The sequence below is a fragment of the Octodon degus genome, unplaced genomic scaffold (genome assembly GCF_000260255.1).
Source record: "Octodon degus isolate 3935 unplaced genomic scaffold, OctDeg1.0 scaffold00007, whole genome shotgun sequence".
In the NCBI taxonomy this organism is placed as follows: domain Eukaryota; kingdom Metazoa; phylum Chordata; class Mammalia; order Rodentia; family Octodontidae; genus Octodon; species Octodon degus.
In genome coordinates this window covers 33,582,930-33,593,635 of record NW_004524583.1, presented here as the reverse complement: position 1 = coordinate 33,593,635, position 10,706 = coordinate 33,582,930, and the positions used below count along the sequence as shown (strand labels likewise).

Sequence of the window (10,706 nt, the reverse complement as noted above, 5' to 3'; positions counted from 1 at the left end):
TAGCAATGAGACAGTTTCAAATCAAATTGGTAGGACAGTTTCAATAATTAACACATTGCATACATTCTTCCTAGTGGTTAATTGCTGTACAAGGTACGGATAATGATATCCTATTTCCAACACCATTAGAACAAATCACTCTATTCATTAAGAGAAGAATTTTATTTTTATTTATTTATTTTTTTGTGGAACCAGGAATTGAACTCAGGCCCTTGTACTTACCAGGGAAAGGCTTATTCCACTAAGCCATCTCCCCAGTCCCTTTGTCAGAATTATTTTTATTGTAGAAAATGGGTATGAGGGGGTTGGGGAGATGGCTCAGTAGAATAAGCGCTTCCATGGCAAGCACGAGGACCTGAGTTCAATCCCCGGTTCCGCAAAAGAAAAAAAAGAAAATGGGTAAAAAAATGATCCTGAGAATCTTCAGAAGATTTTTGAATCTAGCAGTTAATTGGAATGATTCTCACCCTAACTATATAAACAGACAACTGTGAACTAAGCAACTGCACTGAAGATGGCAATTTGTAATAGTAGGTTCATGTTTGGAGTGCCTGTCATTCTGGTCTTCTGAATACGGGATGCTTGTCATGACATGCCAGTTGCTGCCGTGCTGTCTCTTGGGTAGATGATTGTTCAAAAAGAAGGGGGTGGTGAATGAAGGCAGGAGACAGGAAAAGGAATGTTGCAGGACTGTCCTGCTACAAGGTTGTATATGGTTAGATTTCTGGACTTATGTGTAAACATAAGAATATATAATTTTTTTAATTTGTGTGTGTGTGTGTGTGTGTGTGTGTGTGTGTGTGTGTGGCCAGCTCAGCCCACCAGGGGGCGGGGCTGGCTGGCATGTGGTGCTGGGGGATCGAACCACGGTCCCTGTGCTTTACCAAGCTTGTTCCAAGTAGGTGCTTTAGACCACTGAGCCATCTCTCCAGCCCCATACATTGTCTTAATGAATAGAGGGATTTGTTCTAATAGTGTTTGTAAATAGGATACCATGTCTGCATCTTGTACAGCAAATAACCACTAGGAAGAGAGTATGCAATGTGTTAATTATTGGAACTGTCCTACCAATCTGATTTGAAACTGTCTCATTGCTGTTTCTCAAAATTATGGGAAAAAAAGATTTTTATTTAATTTTATTTATCTATTTATTTATTTTTGCAGAACTGGGGAATGAACTCAGGCCTTGCACTTATTCCACTGAGCCATCTCCCCGGCCCTGTCAGAATTATTTTTAAAAACCACTGGGCTGGGGATGTGGTTCAGTGGTAAAGCACCTGTCCAGCATGCACAATCCCCAGTACCACTGGGGGGAAAAAACCAAAAATGAACACCCCACCCCCTCATGCATGGCTGATTATGCTTTCTTTGCAACACTCTTCCTTTCTAATTAGAGAAAAATTAAAACCACCTACAGGAGCATGGGCTCTCCATGTGAGCAAAGCATTCACGCCTGCCTATACAGGAGGGCAAACTCGATGTTTTTCCAGCAGATTCTCTCTTCATCACCTCAGAGTTAGCGGGTATTTGTTCTCATTCATTCATTCATTCGTTGTTCCTTTAGAACAGGCACTGCACCACCACATACGCAAGTCAGGGCTCGGTAGCAAGACACCAAGACAATGAAGATGTGGTGCTCGCCCCTAAGCTTAGTCTAACATGTATGACTTCCTTGGTATTTAGGAGAGATCCCATGTGGAGGGAGGCCTGTGCCCCTCAGATTCAGCAGCGAGGCCTCACTGCTGAGAAGCCTTTCCAATGTGAATGGTTTGTGGACTGTCAGGGCTGCATTTTTCACACATACTGGAAAGCTAGTGTGAAGTGGCTTTCCCATCATTTTGCTGTATTTACCGGAATAGCATTTCAAGACCAAAATCAAATTTAACTGTATCTCAGGCCCAAATGCTCAGTTCTCCTTCCCCCCACCCCCACCTAATGGCTTAATTCAGCATTAACGCGAAAGACAAGAAGCAATACAACTTTAACTGTCCCCTTCAGACCTTTTGTTTTTAAAAAAGGAAAATTTCCTAGGGGGCCTGATTCGGTTTAAAATGTTTGTTTTCCTGAGTCTAACCTTATTTAGTGCTAGGATTACCACCCTAAAGACATTACTGATTCCCAAGACAGAAGGCTGCAGAAGACAAAGAGAAGTGATAAATCTCTCTGCTCTCCGACTGCCCAAATGCCAGTCTGGTCATTAAGGAGTTTCTATTTCAGAGCTCTACCTTTGGAGGCAGAACTGGGACAACAGGGGAAAGGGAGACATCTCAAAAAGGGCCCTTATAGGTTAGCTGATCCACATAAGACCCAAAGGGCACTCGATCTAAACCAGATTACTGGCTACAGTGAGACTCTAGGCCATTGTTAGGTGACACCTCAATTAGCTGCTGAAAGGACATCATCTTCCAATCAAGGCTGCTGAGCCAAATACATCCTTCAGGGCCACAAATATTTACATGTTTTGTCTTAAGAAACTGGATAGATTTTCAAAGTCCATTTCAATTTGGCCCTAATGCACTGAAACATAAGCTGCAGCCTTTGCGGTTCATTAGGTGAGGTCCTGGGCTACAGACTGGGCAGCAGGGAACTCTTTGTTGCAATGACACCCAGTCTCTTTAGAAATCTTCCCAACAGAATGGATCTATTGAAATCAGCACAAACTGTCAACATCGGCCAACAGTCAACAAGCCACAACCTTCTATTTTTTAAGACTCCTTCCAAAGGGAAATAAATTTTTCTGATGAAAAGTGGAAAAGCAGGGCTGGATATGTAGCTTTGTGGTAGTTTAGCACATATGAGACCCTGGATTCAATTTCTAACACCTCTAAAAGAAAAGGTAGGGGTCAGGGAGATGGCTCAGTGGAATAAGCGCTTCCCTGGCAAGCGCAAGGGCCTGAGTTCAATCCCTGGTTCTGCAAAAAAAAAAAAAAAAAAATTAAAAATAAAAGGTAGACGAATAGATTTAATACTTCAGACAAAAGGAAGCAAAGAGATGACCTGAAGACTTTATGGTTTAACTCCTGATTTAATATAAATTCTTACCCTGGCATTCAAAACGTTCATAAATATGCTCCATTCTTTACCATTCTCACACATTATTTTTCACAGCAGAAATTATCTTTCTTTTTTTTTCTGGCAGAACCGGGGATTAAACTCAGGTCCTTGCACTTATTCTATTGAGCCATCTCCCCAGTCCCGTAACTATTTTTCATTTTTTTTTTTTTATTTATGTATTTGGTACAGGGTCTCACTACGCAGCTCTGACTCATAGCGATCCTCCTGTTTTCAGCCTCCCCATAGCTGCGATTACAGGCGTGTGCCACCACGCCCAGACTTGGTCACCAGCTCAGCAGGGCCAGCACAGCATGCAGGACCAGGGATCAAACTTGGTCCCTGCACTTGCCAAAGCAGGTGCTTAGTCCACTGAGTTATCTTACCGGCCCTCTTTGACTATTTCTCACAGTTCTGCCTATGTCACAGTCCAGACTGTATAGAATGACATTTTCCTACAATGCTATAAAATGCCACATTCTCTGGAGGTGCCAGACACAGGGCTTTGCAGTGCTCTTCTACTGAACTACATCCCCAGCCCTGTCTGAGATAGGTTCTTGCTAAGTTGCCCAGGCTGGCCTCAAACTCAAGATACTCCTGCTTCAGCCTCCCAAGTAGCTGGGATTACAGGTGTGTGCTGCCACATCCAGTGGAATGGTAGTCATTCTCAAAAGCCTATTAAAAACTTTTCTCCAGGAAACCCTCTCCCACTTTTCCCTTGTTACTGTTCCCTCCAGTGGCATCAATTACTCCCCCCCCCCCTTTCAGACTCACTTTGACCCCTAGGTTTTGCTCTGGAGGGCTAGGGCCTCTTTTATTCATCTTCATATGCCCACTGAATCCCACACCTTAGCTCCGTGTACAGCATAAGCACACAAAATGTATTTGTTAAATTTAACTACTTTCTCCTCCCTATAGTGCTGACCAAAATCCTAAAGGAAGCAGGTGCAGTGGTACATATCTCTAATTTAAGCACTCAGGGAGGCTGAGGCAGGAGGACCACGAGTTGAAGCGAAGTGGGAAAAAGAACCAAAATGATGCTATGTTCTACTCGGGCACCGTCTTAGAGAGTTAAGTTTTTGTTTCCTTAGGTTGGTTTCTTGTAAACGTTTTCATAGTTACCCAACCTGACACCACCCCGTGCTTTGTTGTAAGACCGCTTGTTCCCTACATAAAATGCCCAACACTTTTGTTCCTTTGTCACAAGCTAAACCCAGGCTTTGTGAGAGTATTTCTGTAGCTGCACTAAATTGTATCAGAAAAAACCTAATCACCTCCCTCCAGTCTGAAAAATAAAACTATAAATATTCTCCATTCCTGGCCTTTGGATCACATACTGGGCCCCAAATACCAGCTAATAAACTTGTTTGCCTCCACAGGTGAGTCAAATAAGCATGTGCTGTAACACAAGTACAGCCTGAGCAACTCAGTGAGACTCTATCTAAAACACATATGTTGGGGCTGGTGAGATGGCTCAGTGGTCTAAAGCACCTACTCAGAACAAGCTTAGCAAAGCACAGGGACCGCGGTTCAGTCCCCCAGCACCACATGCCAGCCAGCCCCGCCCCCTGGTGGCTGAGCTGGCCACACACACACACACACAAAAACCACATATGTGCGTACACACATATATACACACATACATACAGGCCTAGAGATAGAGCACCCCTGGGCTCAATCCTCCAATATCAGAGGAGAAAAAAAGATCTTGAAGAAAACAGGTGATTCAACAATTAGCTCACTATAGAAATAGGTATGGTGAATTATTTCCTTTAATATTTATTTGTTTATCTATTTATTTACCCCCGGCAGAACTGGGGATTGAACTCAGGCCCTTGTACTTGCCAGGCAAGTGCTTATTCTACCGAGCCATCTCCCCGGCCCTATTTATTTAGACACAGGATCTCGCTACACAGCTCTGACATGTAGTGATCCTCCTGTCACAACTTCCCCAGCACTGGGATTACAGGCATGTGCCATTACACCTGCTTTCAGGGTTTTTTTTGAGGAACCAGGGATTGAACTCAGGCCCTTGCGCTTGTCAGGCAAGTGCTTATTCTACTGAGCCACCTCTCCAGCCCCTACACCTGCTTTCAGGACTGGCATAACATTCGGTACTGAGGATCAAACTCAGGACTGTACACTTGCCAGGCAGGTGCTTAGACTGCCAACCTATCTCCCCAGCCCTATTCTTTTAATATTCTGAGCTTTTATTTTTAAACACAACTTGCTTTCCATTTCACTACCAAAGCTGGAAAAAATGAAAGAAGCCAAGCCCTGCTTGACTGGGAGTCACTTAGGAACATGCCAAAGAACAGTGAACTGTGGGAAAAACATCAGAACACAGGGCCATGGCTCCAGTAATTCCGAGAGGGGTTCTCCATCAGTGACTAGCCCTGGACGCAAGCCTCATCAGCCTGACTGCCCCACCTCTGATTGCTAATCATCATCAGAGATTAAAACTACTACTAGGGGGTGGGGAGATGGCTCACTGGAATAAGTGCTTCCCTGGCAAGTGCAAGGGCCTGAGATCAATCCCCGGTTCCACAAAAAAAAAAAAAAAAAAAAAAAAAAAACCTACTACTAGCCTCATTTATCAGAAATCACAAGATTCAGGTATAAAAGTCTGAGAGGATACAGGCATAATATTAAGAAAATCAGGAGATAAAACCATGGGTCTTCCTATATAAATATTAACCAAAGCCAAGCTGTACCTTGCCCAGCTAGTTCTGCATCAGCAGTAGGTGAGGGCTAGGGCAAGTGAAGTGTCTCCCCCCCCCCCATAAAAAGAAGATGGAGACATGGGGAATGAAAGGGACAGAGCCCACCTCATGTCAATCTCATTGAAAGTGGTCAGCATGGCACACGTATTTTGGGCCTCCTTCAGACGCTGAGCAATTCGCTGCCGCATCCTGTTCATTTTTTCCTGAAAGTGAAAGTCAAACAAGTGTTGACCATCTGATCTCTAGTTCAAGGATTCTCCGTATAGTACAATAATTAATCTTGCTAGGAATGGATGGCAAGGACTATTGTATTTAAGTATGACAAGAGCCCCAGGCATCCCCTTTCCTGTGGTGACCTTCTTTCTCTTAGCAGTAAGAAAACAGAAGCCAAAAGCACTCATTTTGACATGCCTGAAGTCTGACCAGGAATGCATGACCAGGAAATGGTGTGATTTAAAAACCAAAACCAATGCATAAAAAGGAAGAACACTGGGGACCTGGCCCTAGCTCAGTTCTTTAAGTGGCTGCTTCCACCAAGCTGTCAGCTTCCGGTTGCTCTAGTTGGATCCCCACAACACTCCAGCCAGCCAAACGTGCCCTGAAGGCATTCAGAGCAAAAAAAAAAAAAGGAAGAACATGGTGTAGGTCTGTCTAGCCAATCTAATCAGAATCATTACTGAAGGGACAATTTCTGTTGGTAAAGACTTACATGAACAGCTACTTGTGGAACAGAAACTCACATACAACAAACTTCTAAGGCTATGGTATTTTTAGAAAGTATTCTCAGGAAGAGGAACCCACACTCTTGACCATATTTCCTTAAGATTTTACCTTTGGCCTCACAGATATCGCTAGTGTGTATTACATTCCTTAACTACAGCTAGGTGTCCAGGAAGTATAGGACTAGAGCGCTCACTGAACTATCTCTCTAAGGGTGCATCACTGTGGTGGTAGTGGGTGTGTTACTACATTACCATTCCCTGGAAATATTTTACTCATGGTCATTGGTAGCATAAGCCAGTGGAAAAACTGCAGGACAAGTGGAAAAACAGTGAAAAAACCCATAGGATAAGTGGAAAAGCCCTCAGATTCTAGACCTATCATTTAATGGTTACACGACCACAGACAAACCAGTGTTCACACTTGCTCTCTTTACCAAAGCCCATAGCATGAACTGCCATCTGTTCAACAGTAGGCACAATTACATTCCTATTCCATTAACCTCAACACTGTACCCATTTCCTTCTTCAAACCAGTCCTCAGAAGCTTACCCGATGTTCTGAACGCAGACCCCTGCCAGCTCCTGGATCAGCTAGGGGAGGTGCGGCTGTGGGTTTAACTGCAGAGACTAAAAAGGAAGAGAAAAGGTACAGCTGTGTGAGAGGAAAAAGGAACACCTCCCACATCCACACCAGCGCATCCACACAGGACTGTTACTGAATGCTCAGAATATTCGTCTCTTGGGGCCAGGGAGGTGGCTCAGTGGAATAAGCGATTCCCTGATAGCACAAGGGCCTGAGTTCAATCCCCGGTTCCGCAAAAAAAAAAAAAAAAAAAAAAAAAAAATTCGTCTCTGGACTTCACAGATGAAAAATCTCAAAAAGTGGCAAAGTCACACAGCTAGTAAACAGAAGACTTATATGTATAAGCCCAGATCTTCAGACACAAAGCCTAGACTTACCCAAAGCGGCCAACCCGTTCTACAGGTAGTGATGGAACATGGTATCTGACAAAGTGTTCCCCTAGAGAAAAAGACCAGGGTTGGAGGCTTACCTGGTTTGCTAGCAGGAGGCTGAGAGGGGGAGGGCACAGGGGGCATCTGAGTAGGTATGGAGGCAGCAGAGGGAGGGGGAACTGCTGACACTGCAGGCTCTACTTTTGGGGCTGCAGGAGGAGCTTCAGCTGGCTTGGCCTTAGTGGGAGCAGCTAAAAAAGAAAAAGTGACACCACTGACACTGTTTGGAACGAAGAAAACCAGATTACTGATTCTAAGAAATTACTGGCAAAGCCCTATTTCCAATCCATTAGCAAATGTCTACTGCACACGTGCTATGTGCGAGACACCATGATAGAGACAGATAGATATGTGTAATGACATAAGGCACTATCTCTGTTCTCCAGGGTCCCTAAATACCCTGCATCAAATTAAGTGGCTCAACTTAGCTGCCTTCCTGATTTCACATATGACTGTCAAACTCAACCACCTGGTACCTTCGCACTGAGCTATGTTCCTGGCCCTTTTATTTTGAAACAGGGTCTCACTAAGTCACCAAATTGCCCAAGCTGGGCTTGAACTTGCAATTCTCCTGCCTCAGCCTCCCAATGTGTGCCATCACACTCAGCTCAGCAGGTATTTTCAAAGCACCTCCTAAGCCCAAGAAAATAAAAACTTCTGGGCTGTGGAGACAGGTTAGAGGTCTAAGCATCTGCCTGGCAAGCACAAGGACCCGGGTTCAATCCTCAGTACCACATGTCATGCCCTTCCCAGAACCCCGGGCATGCCAGCCACCAAAACCAGGTGTGGTAGTGCACACCTATAATCCCAGTGCTGGGGAGCCTGGAACAGGAGGATCACTACGAGTCTAAGCTGCACAGTGAGACTCTGTACCAGCTAAGTAAATAAATAATAAATAAATTCTACTTTTTTTTTAAAAAAGAGAAAACTTCCAAGCAAAATGAGCCCAGGAAATTCAAGTGTTAAAATACAAACAGAGGGCCGTGGAGATGGCTCCCTGGCCCAATGTAAACATTTCTAATTACAGTAATACTCATACAACTCATCTTTTTTTATTTATTTATTGTTTTTCGGAACCGGGGATTAAACTCAGACCCTTGCACTTGCCAGGGAAGCATTTATCCTACTGAGCCATCTCCCCGGCCATAAAACTCATCTTTTAACGTTTTATTATTTATTTATTTATTTATTTATTTATTTATTTATTTATTTATTTATTTTGTGTGTGTGGCCAGCTCAGCCCACCAGGGGGCAGGGCTGGCTGGCATGTGGTGCTGGGGATTGAACCGCGGTCCCTGTGCTTTGCTTAGCTTAGCTTGTTCTAAGTAGGTGCTTTAGACCACTGAGCCATCTCACCAGCCCCTCATCTTTTAATGTTAAAAGAATACTCTTAGGCTAGGGAACGTAGCTCAGTGCCATAAGCACCTGCCTGGCAAGTATGAGGGAAAAAAAAAAAACCCTCTCCTTTTTTGTTTGCTTTTGAGACAGGATCTCACCATATAGTCCATGCTGAGTTTAAGCTCACATGTAGCCCAAGAGGGTTTATACTTGTTTTTGTTTTGGTTTTTTATCGCAACCGGGGATTGAACTCAGGTCCTTGCGCTCACCAGGGAAGCACTTACTCCTCTGAGCCATGTCCCTGGCCCCAAGGGTTTGAACTTGTATCCTCCTGACTTAGCCTCCTACATGTCAGGGTTAAAGGCACGCATCACTATGCTCTGCTAGACTATTCTACACCATTAAAGTAGCTTAGTCATAGGCTCGTTTAAGCTTAAGAGTTCAAAGCATTTCATTCAGGATGATACCCATAAATCAATGAAATACTCCTACAATAAACAACTTCAAATTAGATTATTTCAATTTTTACCCACCTGGAGATTCTATCCAGTTTTATATGTAAATTATAAGAATTTTCTTTTGACATTAAAAGATGATCAAAAGATGAACTTCAACTAGAAGATTCATTCTTACTTCCTAGTCTACTACTGTACATTTCTTTCCACCTCAAACTTGTCTTGACCTGATCAACCTCAATGACACAATCTAACATCTTTCTTTTTTTTCAGAACCGGGAATTGAACTCAGACTCTTGCGCTTGCCAGGGAAGTGCTGATTTTACTGAGCCATCTCCTGGCCCCTTAATCTTTATCTTTTTTTTTTTTTTTTTCTAACATCTTTCTACTTGACTATTTTATTTTTTCGGAACCAGGGATTGAACTCAGGCCCTTGGGCTTGCCAGGGAAGCACTTATTCCACTGAGCCATCTCCCCGGCCCCCATTGACTATTTTAATAAATAAAATAGATGTTATAGTTATAAGCATTTAATGAGAGGAAAAAAATCTCTTTAATACTGATTATGAGGTACAGTACAAATTCCTTTCTTTCTCATTTCTTCCCAGGGATACCAGAGATGTTAGGAGAGAATAAAAACTACGCTAAATTCTCCAAAACAGGCTTCAAGTAATTCTCTCACTTTAGAACAATGGCTCTCAGTCCTATGTATTAGAAATACTTGGGGAACATAAATATATCAGAGTCTCTAGGTCATGGTTCCTAGTATTATTTGTTTGTATGTACGTACATATTATGATACTGGGTCCTGAAGCCAGACCTTTGCACTAAGCTTTATCTCCAGCCCTTTTTTAAATTTTTTTTTTTTTTTTTTTGCGGAACTGGGGATTGAACTCAGGCCCTTGCGCTTGCCAGGGAAACGCTTATTCCACTGAGCCATCTCCCCGGCCCCTATTTTTATTTTTAGACAGGATCTCACTATATCATTAGGTTGCCCAGGCTGGGTTCAAAGTTGTGATCTACTTCAGCTTTTGAGAGCACTGATATTATACCACCATATCCAATTATCTGTACTCTTCTCAAAGTTCTCATATGATTCTGATGCCAGGGTCAAAGAAGGGGACACTATCGTCAGAATTTTTGTTTATAACTTTAAGGTTAGTATACGAAACATCCATGGAAAGGACAGAATAGTATGAGGCTTTTTAAATTACCCTTTTCTTCTAGAACTTGACATTTAAAGTTCATTCTGTACAAATATTACTCTTCCTATACCCTCAACTAAGGTCAACTAGAATCCTAAAGAGTCTCTGAGGGGGCTGGAGAGATGGCTCAGTGGTCTAAAGCACCTACTTGAAACAAGCTTGGCAAAGCACAGGGACCTCAGTTCGATCCCCCAGCATCA

At 43.2% G+C, this 10,706-nt stretch overlaps 1 protein-coding gene across 1 annotated transcript in view; it reads right to left on the bottom strand.

Moving 5' to 3' along the window:
* The window catches only part of Dlst (dihydrolipoamide S-succinyltransferase), a 32,398-nt gene that overhangs the window by 8,044 nt on the left and 13,648 nt on the right, over nt 1-10,706 (bottom strand). Inside the window, exons 8-10 of the mRNA XM_023703540.1 lie at nt 7,548-7,700; nt 7,046-7,122; nt 5,880-5,977 (exon numbers count right to left, since the gene is read on the bottom strand). Coding sequence (XP_023559308.1) covers nt 5,880-5,977; nt 7,046-7,122; nt 7,548-7,700 — 328 coding nt within the window. The remainder of the gene's footprint in view (nt 1-5,879; nt 5,978-7,045; nt 7,123-7,547; nt 7,701-10,706) is intronic.